The 17,582-nt window shown below is 32.9% G+C and overlaps 2 protein-coding genes and 1 pseudogene across 3 annotated transcripts; 2 read left to right on the forward strand and 1 right to left on the reverse strand.

Annotated features, from left to right (window-relative positions):
* The first annotated feature begins 1,569 nt into the window (after positions 1–1,569).
* Positions 1,570–9,184, forward strand: LOC146920487 (putative disease resistance protein RGA3; annotated as a pseudogene). The gene is made up of 5 exons (XR_015011801.1): positions 1,570–1,745; positions 2,534–2,744; positions 3,562–6,820; positions 7,406–7,490; positions 8,435–9,184. The product of XR_015011801.1 is annotated as a putative disease resistance protein RGA3 (transcript).
* LOC146920488 (uncharacterized) lies at positions 8,121–9,775 on the reverse strand. The gene has a single exon (XM_085713900.1). The coding sequence runs from the start codon at positions 9,622–9,624 to the stop codon at positions 9,292–9,294; it is 333 nt and encodes a 110-aa protein (XP_085570026.1). The 5' UTR covers positions 9,625–9,775; the 3' UTR covers positions 8,121–9,291.
* A 2,478-nt stretch (positions 9,776–12,253) lies between these two features.
* Positions 12,254–13,469, forward strand: LOC146920489 (vitellogenin-2 protein). The gene has a single exon (XM_085713901.1). The coding sequence runs from the start codon at positions 12,336–12,338 to the stop codon at positions 13,245–13,247; it is 912 nt and encodes a 303-aa protein (XP_085570027.1). The 5' UTR covers positions 12,254–12,335; the 3' UTR covers positions 13,248–13,469.
* Positions 13,470–17,582: the final 4,113 nt, after the last annotated feature.

The following is a 17,582-nucleotide window of genomic DNA, read 5'->3' on the forward strand; positions in this document are numbered from 1 at the left end:
AGCAAAGTTCAAATAAAGAACATAAGAACACTAATCACATTAAAAACATAAGAGGAAAAAACAAATATAACACAAAAAACTAATTAGATGAGGGTATCAGCTGCTTCTTGATCCTTGGCAATCATCATAAAATTATCCAATCTTGACATATTCAAAGTTTGATGAAGCAAATCAATACCTTGGCAATCATTCATGTTAACAATGCATTTTTTAAAATAAAGCAATATCACTTACATTTGTGATGTCAAATTCCATATGACATGACCTCAAATTTAAAACATCTATTCAAATAGATTCGTCAAGATATTCACCATCACTCCTCCATTGCCAGAAAGACAATGGGTGTCATAAAAACAATGTCAACAAAAACTATAACTCTTTTCTTTTAAAAATAACTTAAAGGTTGTATTCAAGAGATTAAAAACATGAATTTGGCACAAATACAATATGGGTGGAAGTATTCAAGAAACATTTTAGCCTTTGAGGATAAAGTCTCTAAAGTTGAACATTATGAGAACTTTCAGAGAAACCGTGTGAAATGAATGGAAGTGGAAGTGAATTTTCTTTCCATTAAGTTTACATGCTTTGATAGAGCCTGATGGAAGAAGTGAATTTTTCAACGGTTGTTGTTTGTAGGCGTGCACCTTGAGCTAATAAAAAGGAAAAAGTTGAGTTGTTATGGGAAATTGGTTGCATTAAATGAGATTATTATGGAAGGAAAGTTTATATAGAGGGAGAAGAGCAAAAGCAAATGATCTGATTGGTGGGTGGAGGTAAATGAAACGTCCTCTTAACAACGGTTGAGATTTACTTGGGTGGTTGGCAGTTTAACTTAGCAATTAATATGGGATTAGGAGGGAAATTAGGGAGAGATTAGGGCAAAGATGCCAGCATGGCAAGACTGGCGTTTATAATAAAGGATGCACACATATCCTTATATTTATTGTATTTTGCACCTTCCGATTTGTTTTTGCACCACTTAACCCAAGACCAAAATCATCTTCACTTCACCCGTTTATATATTTTAACTTCTATCTAAACCTAATTTCTCCCAACTAAAAAAGTCAAAAACTTCCGTCTTCCACCACTACCACCGCCACCACACGCCGCCCCTTCTCCTTCCTTCTTTCCTCCTCACAAGCCCCATCATTTACACCGTTCTCTTTAGGGGTGTAAATAATTCGGTTCAGAACAAAAATGGAACAAACTTTTTTCAAAATTCTCAAAAACTAAACTAAACTATTAAAGCTGAATCACGAACTGAATTTATTACAATGGTTCGGTGCCGATTCTATTGTTAACCATAAATAACTTAAAAATATATATATATCAAAATGTATTTTTTTCCAATCAAATTAATTTTTTTTCACCAACTGCTATTATCATCTCATAATTAGCACGGTTGAACAAATAAAATAAAATCAGGTTCGAGGTTCAAACCCCGACCATCACAAAAAATTAAAAATTAAAATCGAATGTTAATAAACCGAACCAAACAACAATGATAAACCATGAATTGAACTGAACCAAACCGTAGTAATTCAGTTTAGTTGTTAGTTGCAGTTCGGTTTAGGTTGAGTTTTACAGTTGTTTTGAACAAGCCTACTTCTCTATCGCGATTCGCGAAGCGTTTTCTCGTTCTGCTCTGTTGTGCGAAATTGTTACAGAATCCTCCCTTCCCCGCACAAGAATAACTTGTAGACTGTAGTCTCCAACTACATTCAAACAACCACTAGTCCACTAAGGTAATCAATCTAAAAATATATTGTTTAATTTTTATTTGCAACTTATCGTGATAAGCTATTTTTATTGTAAACAACAAAGTAAAGTTGAATTGTTTTCATTAGCTATATATCCTGGACAACTTATGAAAATAAGCTGAAAACAAATTATTGACAATGTTTTAAGTTGTTTTCACAAGTTCTCCTAAATAGTCTCATGAAATTCATGCCAGTAAATAAGCTCAAATAAGTCAATCCGAACAGAGCCTTAATCTGTTAATGTAGCAAGACCATTCCTCTAGCACTTTCTGTTTTGGTTTTTGGACAATGGTGCTGCTGCTGCTTGCATATATCATTGATTATTTAACTACGCCGTTGAGTAGGATTTTCGTGTTTTGTTCTTGTTTAGGAATACAAGAACGTATGAATGTCTCTTAGGGCCCGTTTGAATTGCCTTATTTTATTTTTGAGCTCATGCAAAACAAATTATGCATATAAGCTTTTATGTATTATTCATAAGCTTGTTAAGGTAGTTTATGAAAAAAACAACTTATGAAGATACAATTTTCAGCGTATTTTTTCCTGAAAGAAAAGGAGTTTTCGACTTCTTACAGGTTACAAGAAGTATGAATGTCATACACATAATCTTCCTTACAAAAATATTGTTTCACCCCTCAAAAAAAAATTGTTTCAATTTTTATTATGTACGATTATTTTTGTTCTAATGTTATACAATAGGTAACATCAAGAAAATAAGATCAATGGCAATATTGGGCACTAAAGATGAACCTTATCACTTTTTCACTGTCAAGGATTTTGCTCAACCCTTTGAAGCATGTCACATTGGTCAAAAAGCGTGGAGAGGAGCTGGCTAATTCTTTTGACAAATCTTAATGTTATTCAAATGTCTTGACCACAAAGAAATATGGTATTAACAAGAAGGAGCTGCTAACGGCTTGTGCAAGCAGAGAATTGTTGCTTATGAGTAGAAGTTTGCTTGTCTACATGTTTAAAGCCATCCAAGTGAGTAACATTCAAGCACTAATGTCATTTAAATTTGTTTGATATTCTGGTATGGCGTTGCTTTGGAATATGGCGGGGGATATGCTTTGGTATGTTGCATATTGATATGTAATTTAATTGTACTCTTGGTCTTTGGCACTTCTTGTGCCTTTGGATTTCTCAATAAAACAATTGCAACATCTCTTTTGATACTTAATACTAATGATGTCATTATTTTATCGCTTATAAATTGCTATTTTTTTAAATAAATATTTATCGTGTATGATCTTGCTCCCACCTGTCAAAACTTTTGACACCCTCATCTTATGATAGAACTTTTGAGAGTGAGATCCAAACTCATTTAACAAACTTAACATTCAGATTTCAATAAATTTTCCTCTAAAATATAGATTTTAGAGAATGTAATTATTCTTTTATTACATAAAAATATCAAGTTCATGATTTTAACTACTTAGTGAAATGGTGTGAGCTAACTATTTTGCTGCAGCTTAGAAAAAAACACTGATAAATATCATCTCAAAAGAATGGTTAGCCCACTACACAGACAAAAAATCTCAAAAGAATTGTTAAAGCGCATCACAAATTATTAAAGCAACTTTCTTTTCCTCTCTTTTTCCTTTGCTTTTTTCTTGTGTGTCTTTAGCGTGTAATTGTACATAGGACCAGATCATCAGCATCTATGCACAGTACTCAATTATTCCAAAGTTGCATTATTGAGTGAGCAACTTTTGGATCCAATAAGTGGATGCAAAACTACATTTTATGCTTACCCCCTTGCTTCACACATTAACCTGTTTCAAATTTTCATTTTGCAAAGTTACCAAACATGGCTGAAGCTGTGATTGAGACTGTTCTTGGGAATTTAAGTTTAGTGGTTCAAAAGGAGATTGGCCTATTTCTTGGTTTTGAACAAGAATTGGAAAGGATTTCCAGCTTTCTCACTGCAATCAAGGCCACTCTTGAAGTTGCTGAGGAGAAACAATTTACTGATAAAGCTATAAAGGATTGGCTGCAAAAGCTGAAAGATGCAGCTCAAATACTTGATGACATCTTGGACGAGTGTGCCACTAAAGCATTGGAATTGAAGTACAAAGGATTCAAGCGTGGACTCTCTTGCTTATCCACTTTGCATCCCAAACATGTTGCGTTCCGTTACAAAGTTGCCAAGAAAATGAAAAGGATAATGGAGAGATTGGATGAAATTGCTGAAGAAAGGAGTAAGTTTCACTTGAAAGAGATTGTCAGAGAGAGGGGAACCGAAGTCCATGACTGGAGAGAAACCACCTCTATCATTACTCAACCTCAAGTCTACGGAAGAAATGAAGACAGCGATAAAATTGTAGATTTTTTAGTTGGTCGTGCTGCTGATTTGGAGGATTTATCTGTCTATCCAATAGTAGGCTTAGGGGGACTCGGTAAAACAACACTTGCCCAACTTATCTTCAACACCGACAGGATAGTCAAACACTTTGCACTAAGATCTTGGGTATGTGTTTCAGAAGACTTTAGTTTGAAAAGAATGACAAAATCAATCATAGAATCAATATCTGGACATGCTTGTGAGGATTTGGAACTAGAGCCACTACAAAGAAAGCTTCATGACCTGCTTTTTATGAAAAGATATTTGCTTATTTTAGATGACGTGTGGGATGAAGAACAAGAGAATTGGCAAAGGTTGAAATCTGTATTGTCTTGTGGAGGAAAGGGTGCTTCGGTTTTAGTCACCACTCGTCTTATGAAGGTTGCAACAATCATGGGAACACTTCCTCCTTATGAACTGTCAAGGTTATCAAACAATGATTGTTGGGAATTGTTTAAACAACGTGCCTTCGGAGAAAATGAGGAAGAGCTTGCAGTGCTTGTGGCCATAGGGAAGGAGATAGTGGAAAAGTGTGGGGGAGTGCCTCTTGCAACAAAAGCACTGGGAAGTTTATTGCGTTTCAAAAGAGATGAAAAGGAGTGGCTCTATATAAAGGAAAGCAAGTTATGGAGTTTGCAAGGTGAGAATTCTGTGATGTCTGCCTTGAGATTAAGTTATTTGAATCTACCAGTAAAACTGAGACAATGTTTTGCCTTTTGTGCACTATTTCCCAAAGATTGCATTATAAGCAAGCAACTTCTAATTGAACTTTGGATGGCTAATGGCTTTATTTCATCCAAAGAAATGTTGGGAGTAGAATACGTCGGCAATGAGGTGTGGAATGAATTATACTGGAGATCATTCTTCCAAGAAATTAGGACAGATGAATTTGGAAATGTTACAGGTTTCAAGATGCATGATCTTGTTCACGATCTTGCTCAATCTGTTACGGAAGATGTCTATTGCATTACAGATGACAATTGTGCACCTACGTCTAAAAGAATACGTCATATCTCGATGTATAGATGGAAGACATGGTGGGAAGTCATCCGGCTACCCAATACCAAATCATTGAAGACTTTTATAACTTCCGAGCCGCCTGGTGTTGACCAATTTTCACCTCATGTATTGGAATGTTATTCTTTACAAGTGCTTGATTACCAACGTAGAGAAAAGTTGTCATCTTCAATTGGTCATTTAAGATATCTAAGGTACTTGAATCTTTCCGACGGACTCTTCAAAACTCTTCCTGAATCCTTATGTGAATTGTGGAATTTGCAAATTTTGAAGTTGGACGATTGTTCATATCTACAAAAATTGCCAAATAATTTGACTCGCTTGGAAGCTCTACAACATATACATTTGAAAGATTGCTACTCACTATCAAGCTTACCTTCCTATATTAGGAAGTTAACTTCCCTAAGGACTTTAACCATGTATATAGTTGGAAAGCGAAGAGGGTCCCTTTTGGCTGAATTGGCGCAACTAAATCTTAAAGGAGAGCTTCACCTAAAGCACCTTGAGAGAGTGAAGAGTGTATTCGATTCTAAAGAAGCCAATATGTCTGGAAAGAACATAAACCATTTGCGGTTGTCATGGGGTAGAAATGAAGAATCTGAATTGCAGGAAAATGTGGAGCAGATTGCTGAAGTGCTTCAACCTCATATCCAACAACTTCAATCTCTCGGTGTAGGAGGATATAGAGGTGAACATTTCCCACAATGGATGTCTAGTTCTTCTCTAAAAGATTTGAAGCGTTTGGTACTCATGGATTGCAAAAATTGATTATATTTAAACAAGGAGTCCTCTAATGGTGGAATTGCAGGATGTTTTATAGCTTTGGAAGAACTATTATTAAATAATATGCCAAAATTGATAAGCTTGTCAAGAGAGGGTGGAGAAAACATGTTCACACGCCTTTCACAACTTACAATAATTGAGTGTCCTAATTTGTTAGGCCTGCCTTTCCTTCCAGCTCTCAAAGTGCTATGTGTGGGAGGAAAATGCAGTTGGGAGTTGCTAAGCTCAATCCATAAACTCCATAACCTTGAAGATCTCAAACTCGGAGACAATGAAGAGGTAACTTGCTTTCCAGACGGTATGCTAAGTAATCTTACATCTCTTAAGGAACTAGACATTTGGAAGCACTCCAAACTTAAGTTACTCCCAATCGAAACTATTAACCCCTGTGCACTCCGGTCATTGTACATTAGAGATTGTGAGAGCCTCGAGTCATTTAAAGATGAAGCATTGCAAGGGTTGCACTGTCTTGAGAAATTAGATATCATGGGATGTCCGAAGTTCAATCTTTCAGCAAGTTTTCGATACTTAACATGTCTTGAGAAATTGGCAATCAATGGTTTCTCTGATATAGGTGGTTTGCAAGAGGCTTTACAACATATGACGGCCCTGCATACCCTATCATTGATGAATCTTCCAAATCTTACATCCTTGCCTGACTGCTTGGGAAACCTTGGCTTGCTCCGCGTTTTAATTATTTCTGCATGTCCCAACCTAACGTGTCTTCCAACTACCATCCAATGTCTCAGTGGTCTTAAAACGTTGGATATTTATGGTTGCCCCGAGTTAAAAAAAAGATGTAGAAAGGAAACTGGGGAGGACTGGCCAAAAATAGCTCATGTTCCAGGTTTTATTCTGAATGACAATATGGTAATGATTGGTAGAAAGGCTGGTAGATGGCTTGTGGATATCAAAGGTTTGTCCTCAATCCTTTTTATACATACAAAAATATATAGTTAGTCCCTGTGTGTGTGAGTCTGGCCAAGATTTACTACTACTACTTACTCTCATGATAAAAAAAAAAAAAAGACACCATAGATAAATCTGTCCCAAAAAAAAACTGAATTTTAACTTCATAAAAGAAAATACCTTTTCTATGCACTTGTTGTGCTATACTAATCTGTTATTCAAATTTAAATGGACAATATTTCATTGGTAGATATCCAATCACGTTTTATGCTACTATGTTATATTAATTTCTAAAATATTTTCATAACTATATAAAGAATTTTAATGTGATTGGAGACATGTGTAAAACTTTTTTACATCGGCAATACCAATTAAACGTAGAATTTTTTTTTTTTGGCAAAATTAAACTTAGAATTTGTTCTTAAAAAAATTAAACTCAAAATTTAAGTGGACATAAATTTTGAAGTGTCCAACATCAATTATAAGGTAAGGGATATGTTTGGTTCGCTATTCCCTAAAAGAAAAAATTGTGGTTCGCAATAAATGATTTTTTTTCCCTTCCTTTTTATCTTGCTCAATTCTTCTTTTACAGGTTCGTTGGAAGATTTTGTGTGATCCATTCAGCGTTTGTTCCTTCAACCTAAGCAAATGAGTTCAGAGTAAATTCTAATGGACATGTATGTATGTACAATCCTGGTATATTTTAACTATTTAATTCCTTGTGTATTTGGTTTATCTGTTTTGCTATCAATGTGTTAAAGTTATATACCGAAAGAGTGTTATGAAAATGGATTGTAAATATAGAATAACAGGGAAATAGAGAAATGAGATAAATGTAAAGTCACTGTTTTAACATTTGAGTAGGCCTAACTCATCCTTGCAAATCCACATGGAAGACAAGGGTTGTCCAAGCTTTATAAGCACTAAGCAAGTAATATCTCTAGGCAAATGTGAGACTAAATCAACCCCAAAATGAAGGTGTTAGAGGCTGCAATGTAAGCAACACAAATGCCGCAATTAGACAGTTAGGAATGGACCACAATGAAGATGGAATTTCCAACACATTGTTATATTTTTCAATGAGCAACATTTAAACAAATGTATTATTTTTCCAACACTTCTTACAAGCTTTTGTCAAAAAAGAAAAGTTATAACTTACAAGTTACAACCATATGAAGGACCTTATATAATATGCCAATAACCTCATAAGTTAAGACAAATAATAATGAGTAAGGCCTTTTACTCATGGTAGTTCTATTAGTAAAAAAAAACTGTGGTTCTAAAGCATCATAAGAAATGTGAAAAGATTAAGAAACTTTATGAATGATTGGATATTGATGTTATGGTTCGTTTTACATATCACCAAAAAATGACTTTACCGTAATCAAATACGTACTAGCATTGAAGCATATGCTTAATTTCATTTCAATATATCTATGTTAGTTAGAGAGAGTTAGAGTTTAGTTACACATTTTCTTTTTTCTTCCCTTCTAACTCTAGTACAAATAGAAATATCTTGTATTCATCACTTATTGAATCAGTGAATAATATTGCTGATTTCTCTCAATGACTAGTCTGAATTTTTCGTTCATATCATAACATCATGTTTCCTGTGCAGCAGCTGTCCCAATTTCTCTCAATGCCCTCTTTTTCCTTCATTTCAAGGCTGCTCCCAGAGTACTGCACTACCTAAGGGGCTCACCTGCGCAAGGTTTGTTCTTTAGTAGAACTCATTTAGAACTGTATTGGTACAGTGACTCTGTTTGGATTGGATGCCCTGATTCTCTTTGTTCCATCAGCAGTTATTGCTTCTTTCTAGGAGATTCTTTAATCACTTAGCGCTCAAAGAAGCAATCCACCATTGGTTGTTCAAGTTATGGCTAGGCTATGTTATCTCCTTGCTGACTTTGGAGTTAGTTGTGTGTTCCAAACTGCATGTTTTATATATTGTGATATCAAGGGTGCTCTTCACATTGCAGCTAAACTCATCTTCCATGAACAGACAAGAAATCATGAGATTGATTGTCACGTTGTGCGTGAGAAGCTTTCACTTGGCCTTGTGAAGTTGCTGTCACTTTCCTCAGCAAATCAAATAGCTGACCATTTCACTAAAGCTCTTGCTCCACAACCTTTCTTCCATCTCATTGCCAAGCTCATATTAGTGAACATTTATCAATCTTCGATTTGTGGGATGCTGTTACAAGATAAATAGTTAGTTCCCTTTTTGTTACTCAGTTAGTTAGAGGGAGTTAGAGTTGGTTACCCAATTTTCTGTTTTCTTTTCTTCCAACTCTAGTATAATTAGCAATATCTCGTATTCAACACTTATTGAACCAGTAAATAATACTGCTTTCATGTTGATTTCTCTCAATGATTCGTGTGAGTTCTTAGTTCATATCAACACATTATAATTTCTAAGCGAATAATGTTTATAAAACTTTACAAATATTTCTTGTAATCACAACTTATGAGTTAAATCTAATTAACCACTTCATCTTTCTCCTTGTTGTCGCTAAGAATTGATTTGATTGCGGAAACATCAATTCTAGATGATTCCTGTTTCACCCATTGGACAACCCTATCTGCTTCAATATTTACCTTCTTTTCGTCTTCCAAAGCTTTCTTCAGCCTCCTTTCTTGTTCTTTGACCGAAAAAGTGCTCATATCAGATAATATTTCATCATTCTTTTTCCATTCAACGTGGCCTGAACTTGAAACTTCACTGCTTTTGTTAATCCTTGCAATATCCTTTTTGTTGAAGAAACAAAAACAACATGAAGTTGATCCTTCTGAGTACTCTTGTTCCATCATATGTGAAGTAGTTTTAGTTTTAGTATGATAGAAGTAAAACTAGCTCTTCTATGAAAACTTATTTATAGATCACTTTATTGATATTCTTTTATCTCTATATAAGATAATATATAATATTGGGATCAATTTTAGGCAATTTCGTTGAAATTTTGATCATTGTGTGAGTGGTTGAAGAGTTTGTGTCAAAGCTGACATGTTCATTTTGGGCGGCTGCTAGTTGATGTATTTTTCCTTCATTTCATTTCTCACTATTAGGAGCATCTTATGAAGCATTTTGATATGGATCAAGATTATCTCACATTAAAGAGATTTTAAAATTCTACATCAATGATAGACACAATTTTGACATCATATACACAATGGCGGAAAGCGTATTAGAATTTCAATGTGATATACAAATTAATATAAAATCGGAAAATTTATACAACATGAAATAAGCGTGTGATGCCAACTTCTAACGTCTAAAAGAAACATTTCTCAATTTTTTTTTTTTTTTTGTACTAACATTTTTCAAAAATTCTAATATCTGAATAGTGATTCTTTTCTTTATCCCGATGACTCAAACTAAGTCAATCGGTAATTTGTTCGAATCCATTCAAGTTCAGATTCAACTTAAACCAACCCGTTCAATCTCAAAGTTGTTTGGTTTGGTCTACTTGACAAAAAAAAAGTTGTTTGGTTTGGGACACGAGTTTAAAATTTTAACTTTGTGAACTTGAGAACTCAACTTGTTTGATTTTTTATTTGTTTATTTTTTAAATTTCTATCAAGATACTTTAAGACTTTTATATGTGATTAAAAAGCATTTCAATTGAATTCAAGTGTTAAAATTTTACATTGTTGAATTTAGTCTAAATATTAGCATTTTTTTTTAAAAATAATGTCATTTGATTATTATTTGTGGTAAAAAAGATATGAGTTGATTTGAGTTTCACATAAAGGATATGAGTTTTTGATCTAATCCAAACTAATAAAATTGATTTGGCTAAAATTGACTAAATCTTACCTATAAACACCCTTTAGTAAAGGATAAACAAACACTTCATATTTGAAGTGTTTGTTAAAACTACATTTACGTGTGTCATCCTTGCACATAAATAAACCGCTTTTGAGCGCATGATCCTTGCATTGAGTCGAGGGTCGTTCTTAGAGTTTTACGTTACATGTCTTGGGCATAATATGAGAAAACAATCTCTTACATAATACATCATAATTTTTTTTTATGCATAATATGAGAAAATGATCTCTTATATAATACATCATAAATTTGTTTAATTCTTTGTTGTGTTTTTCCTGACTCTTCAGTTCGTTTTTTTCACTTTTCATTACCAAATAAATGTTTTTTTTAGGCAAAATCTGAAAATAAATTAAATACTACAAAGACACAAAAACAAAATAAAACATTGTCGACGTAGAGAACAATAACATCTGCGAAGTAGACTGAAATTTTAGCACTTGAAAAATAGAGACCGAAACTTTAGCACCTAAGAATAATAACACCAAAAACGTAAAAGTATATCAATATGTAATTAATTAAATTTTAAATTTTTGGACGGAAAATTCTCCAATATAATGTTAAACTCATAACAACAATAATACATGATGCAAAGTTAGTTTTAAACTTTTTAGAGAGGAATCATAGATACAAGAACTTATTTGTATGCTAGAAGTACATCATTCCTCTTTTTATATGCTATAAGTATCTCTAACAAGTTCAATGATACAAAATCAATGTTAGATTGTTGTTAAAAATGTACCTTCAATGGTGAATTTTAGCACACTTAATATCTTGTCAATCAATTCAACAAAGTTGACATTACTATATTGATATAATAATTTATTTTTTTTAGAACATTTGAAAGACAAAATTAAGATTGAGCCATACCAAAACTATATTTATATTTTACATCATCAAATTAAAAACTTTGTTAATTATCAATCTCCTTAGAAGAAAATAAAAAGGAGTATTATCGATCTAATTTTAAAAAATAGAAAAATGAGTACCATCAATCTAATCCACCAAGTCACTCACTCCATTTGAGGTGAAGACCTATAAATAATTTTAGAGGTCTTAAAATTGAGTTTATCATGTTTAGAGACTTTAAACCATAATTGATTTTGTTCGTAAAATTGTTCCACCTAAATCTAAAACATTTAATTTCTACGATTGATTTTAACCTTAAATTTATTGTCAAAATCAATCTTACATAATGCGTCAAAACATAAATATCTTTATATTCAATTGAATTTTATTCAAAATAAATTTAACAAAATTAATCCCTTCAAAATCTTTTTTGCTAGAGAAATGATATTTTGACAACCACTTTTTGACAACTTTTGGACAACTTTCTCTCTCATACTCACATGATGTTGTTATCCTCCCTCTTCCTTTTTCTCTCTCCATTGTTTTTGACCAATAAGAAGTGAGAAAAACAAGGTTGTCAACAAAGTTGTCATCAAATGGATGTCAAAATATCATTACTCTTTTTGCTAATCACAAAACTAAACATAAAGTTAAGAGGTCAATGAGTGGGTCCCCCTTGTAGTTGTCTATATCATCAAACCTCAGCTCATAGGATGTCACAACGCAAGTAGTGGGTCTCTAAAAATACGCAAGTAGACCCCACACTCTTCAACAGTGTTCCTATTAGCCGTTGTGAACTAGCTAGCACATTCTTCATTTCTCCATTTTCACTCTCTTCTAACGAAAAATGGGATTATATTCTGCATCTGACTCTGAAGAAGAAGAAGATTCAACAATTTCAGAAATCATCTCTCAAGCAAAAGACTCAATCCTCCTTCAACAAATCTCTGCCATCAACTGTTCATCATTCACCCATTCAGATCTTCCTCCTAACCTCGAATCACGCTTCAACAAGCTCAAATCTTTCCCTGCTAATCACACCCCCCCACCACCTTACCACTCCAAAAATCCCACCTTTTCAACCCCAACTTCATCAAACCCCCCAAAAAATACAAATTCTGATTCTGGGTCTGTATCTTCTCCCTCTAAACATGCTACCTTTTCAAACCCTAGTTCAACAAAAACCCAAAAAAATCTCAACTTTTCACCTCCTAAAGACAACATTTCCACAAAAAATCCACTTTCTGATTCTGGGTCTGTCTCTTCTCCCTCAAATTCTTCACATAGGGAAAAGGGTCTGAACCCAAAACAAAAAAATCCAAAAACAAAAAATGGGTCTTTTTCACCTTCAGATTCTTCTCATGCCTCTGAAGAAAGTACAATGTCTTCATTGCAAATGAAGAGAGAAGACATGAAGTTTCCTAAGGTGAAGAAGTCTGTGTCTCGGAGTCCGGAATCATCGCCTCCTCGAAAATGGGGTTGTTTTTGGTGTTCTCCTAAGAAGGAACAGAACAAGAAGAAGAAAAGCAGGGACAAGGAGAATGATCGTGTTGTTGGGTGGGAAGAATGTACAAGTGATGAGTTTTTGTCTGGTATTGGAAGTTTGTCGAGCAAGAAACGGCTGAATATGATTGAAAAAGCATTGAAGGAAGAAGAGAAGAGGATTAACCGCGAGGCGGAGAAGATTGTTGAATGGGCTAAGCATGTGTCTGGTAGGATGAATGTTCCTGATATTGAGGACGAGCTTAGTGATGATTAGGGTATCGATTCCGCATTACATTTTGGATCTCTTTCTAGTTCTAAGTTGCCTTATTAGTTCTTACATAAGTGTTGCTAGCCAATGTTCCAAATTTGTCTTGTATTTTTATACATGTTCCTGTTTACATATATACAAATATTCTTATAGAATTAAGTGATGGTTTATATTCTGTTTTCTCTGTTAAACAATTAGTTGATTGAAGAGGTTATTTTGATTTGATGATCTTCTTAATGTTTTCACCTTTAGTATATTTATTGAATTGAAATGCAATGCAAAGTACTTGTTGTAGCATCACATTGTCTTGTAGAATTGCAATTTGTTGCAGAATTACAACCCTGCTATGCTTTATTCAAATTTAGAAATTAGGGCTTGTTTTGGAGTTTTATCTGGTTCATGTGTTGTGTCATGGTTGAAATTTAGGGCAGGATAAGTCACTGACCTGTTTGTTTTGTTTCCTTTGTGTTGTGTCATATTGAAGATTTCGTTCTTCAATCTGTCTTTTTCTTCTGGGGGGCACATTCTTCAATCTAATGTTTAAATTTGTTGTCTCTAGTAATTATGATTTTGACACATAAAACATTTTTGGGAGATGCTTGTTAAATGAAGATAAGGAAGTTATTTAACTTATATGCTTGTTTAACATGGTGGATTAGATTGGAAGTTAACATAACGAAATAGGAAAAAATTAAATTAATGCATAAACCTCATAAGGCATTGTTTTCTAAGTGGATTACCTGACTGGTATCAGAGTGAACTCAAGGCCTCACTTTCCATGGAAGCAATGAAATAAATGTATCAGCTTTAAGACCTACGTTCCATGGACTCTTGCAATTTATGAAACTGCAATATATATCAGTCTTTCCTATTATGTAAATGGTATTGCTTCATGGAACTTTGACAGATTCGGATTTCGTGTAGTAACTGCGTCAGCCAGTTTAAAATCTCAACCGTCCGATATCAAATGAGCTCGAGATGGTTTATATCTGATTTTGTTATTGTGTAATTTGAGCCATTCGTCTCATATCAACGGCTGAGACTGTTTATCGTGTCAAAACACAAACTTTTTCTACGGCAAAGAATCTGGATTCAAACTCTGACATGAATCACTTGAAACATATTGCATACAAGTCGAATGTAAAAAGCCAAATGGAAGTATGTAAACATCAAAACAGAACTGCAAAGGAAACGGTGTTTACATGCTGAATCTGATCCTTAAAGTGCATGCGGTTATTTGTTTATGTTCATAAGCAAGAAAGTTTATACTTTTCTTTGCCTTTATCTGGCCCTCAACTTTGCAGATACATCATACATTGCATGCATGTGAAAAGCATAGAAGGGAGAATCTGATACACATTTTCAGCAGGTAGAAGACCTTTAGAATTTGCTATATATTCTTCGTTTACAAATACAGCTTGAGAATCTAAGTTGGACAAAGATCATAGAGAACGCCCTTAGCTGTTTAAGATAACATCAATATCCTGCTTGGTTTTAGCATTTGATTAAGCAAGAAAAAATATTATATTGCTGGATCAAACTGTAAAGTACTCAAAATTCGAAAGTTAAAAATTCTGATTATGTGATGAACTGTTGGAATTTTTTAGTTCACTATACTATCTTATTTTTGGTGTCTTGCTGTTCCCATGTGTAGGTAACTACTTTGGATTTTTATACATCTTATAAACAAAATCTAGGGCACCATTGCATCTTGCCCTCTAATATCTTATGATCTTGCATTCAAGATAACTTGAATGGACAATGCTTGTGGACCAAAAATATCCTCCTATGAAAATTGGGTATTATGGGGTGCTCAAGTTCCAAGTAGTAGGAGGGTTCTCCAAGAATGTAATGATTTCTCATCCTTTAACTTGGAATAATTTTATGGAAATATTGAAAGTCATCGGAAGTTATTTCATTCCCATGAACCTTTATAATAGGAATAATGATTTATCAATCTTGTACTCCCTCTGTTTCAAAATGAGTGTCGCTTTAGCCAAAAAAATTTGTTTCAAAATGAGTGTCGCTTTCAGTTTCCAATGCAATAATAACTTTTTCTTTTCAATTGTACCCTCCAATTAATACTCTGCACACTACTTCCAAAGTATTACTTTTAAAACTAACCAATAGGTAATAAGGATAATTTGGTAAAATAACTATTCTCTTTCTTTTAATCATTGCATTTCTTAATATGTGTGTAAACACCTAAAACGACACTCATTTTGAAACGGAGGGAGTAACAAACATGGGTATACTCACTACCCATATATTCTCAAGAATGTAAACACATGTGTTTCACAATTACATATGCCTCGATTTTGGGATTTTTTTTATTCTATTAAAAAATCCCTCATATTTATGGAAGTGCATTTTGGAATGACAAACTATTCAAAAGTGTACTTCCACATAGCACAAAAATTGATATTTTTTTTTCTTTCCTTCAAATGTGTACATCTAATATTATGTTAGTGTGTAGCAAGACCATCTAAAATGGGGGGTTCTTCCCCTATTTAGCACCAAGCTAAATAAACACCCCCATTGTGACATCAATTAATTTGATGCATGTGGAGATGAGTGCTTTTATAAGCACCCTCTCTCTCTTATTACATGTGGGTCCATGTACACAATTAATTGTAATTTTTTTCTCTATTCAATTATTATATTATTTTAATAGTAAAAAATAAATTAAATAATACTTACAATTGTTATATTTAATCTATCAAGTTTGAATTTTCAATGAAAGACTATTTTTTAGTACATCAAATAACTTATTATAATTTGATTTTTTTTTCAAGTTTTAATTATTTTAATTTTTAATAAAATTAAAAAATTGTCCACTTTTTCTATAGTTTATAATGAAATTAATTTAATATTTCAAAGTTATATAATTATGAATGAATAGATAAATTATTGTTAAAATCTAATGATATATTTATTATCGGAACCCATTTAATACTTTATTTCGGGTGCTGGGTTGGAGAGATTAGGTGTTTATTATATATTAATTATGAAATAAGTGATGTGTACAGCTGAGACCCATTTAAGCACCCAAACAAGGTGCTGCATTGTGGATGGTCTAAGTAATGCCCTATTTTTTGGGTTACATTTGAATGACATTGATGATTTTGTTTCTATCTCTCTCATAACCGATTATTCTCTCATTAAAAATAATTAATTTTAATCACTCATCCATAATTCTCTCTTATCAAAATACACTAAATTCATCAATGTCATCAAAACTCAATGTCACCCAAATATTTTCCCTGATTTTTTAGTAGATGACTAGTGAACATAAATAAACAGAATGTCTTTCGCAATAATTGCATGAATTATATGTTTTTTTAGACACTCGTTAAACGCCTAGAGAGAAAAATGATTAAAGAAATTCCTAAAAAAAATGATTAGAGAAAATAATGTGATAAATCTAAAGTTAATGATGTAATAAGAAGAAAAAGATAGAGAGAAAATGATATATTGGGTTAATTATGTTTCTAGTTCCTATAAAATAGCGACCTTGTGAGTTTAGTCCTTACTTAATTTTAATGGCATTTTTAGTCCCTAATTTTGTTTTTCTGCACTGAGTATTAGTCCCTATTCAATTCAAATTTGTTTAATTTATGCTTAAACTCTTAAATTTTTGAACAATTTTTTGCAGACATGTTTAGAACATTACTAAAAGTTCCTCCGCAAAAAATTATCGCAAAATTTGATTTATACATCCAGATTTTATTACTTTTTATCTTTAACTTTTGTCGTTTTAAAAAATTCATATTTAATTCATTTCATGTCAGAAAATTCTAAATTTTAGTAAACGAACCTTTCATAGTGTTATAATCTTGTCTTAATAAAATCGTTCAAAAATTTAAAAGTTTAATGATAATTAATCAAACTTTGTTTTAGCAGGGACTAAAATTATAAGTAAATTTTTTTTTATAGGGACTAAAAATGCTATTAAAATTAAGTAAGGACTAAATTTACAAGGTCGCTATTTTATAGGGACTAGAAACATAATTAACCCTGATATATTAAACGAGTGGAGAAGTTAGCAGAGTCCTAATATCATTGTTATTTTTTTATCGCCATATTATTTTATGCTTAGTTTCTTGAGTGACAAGTCAATGTCTTTTCCCTTTTCTGCTACATTATTTTTTTCAAGAATAACATATGAAAATGTTTAAATAGGCTAGTAGTTGAGGCTGGTATGCAACTGTGCATTGTTTATGACCTGAGTCTTATTTAAATATTCATTTTGTTTTCAATAATCTACTTAAACCATTCAAATCCCTGGACCCAGCAAGTAAACATAAGCTATATTTATTTCTGTTAGTCTAGTAACACATC

This window comes from Medicago sativa, chromosome 5 (assembly GCF_051527215.1).
Source record: "Medicago sativa cultivar Bolivia chromosome 5, Bolivia_mono, whole genome shotgun sequence".
Taxonomy (NCBI): domain Eukaryota; kingdom Viridiplantae; phylum Streptophyta; class Magnoliopsida; order Fabales; family Fabaceae; genus Medicago; species Medicago sativa.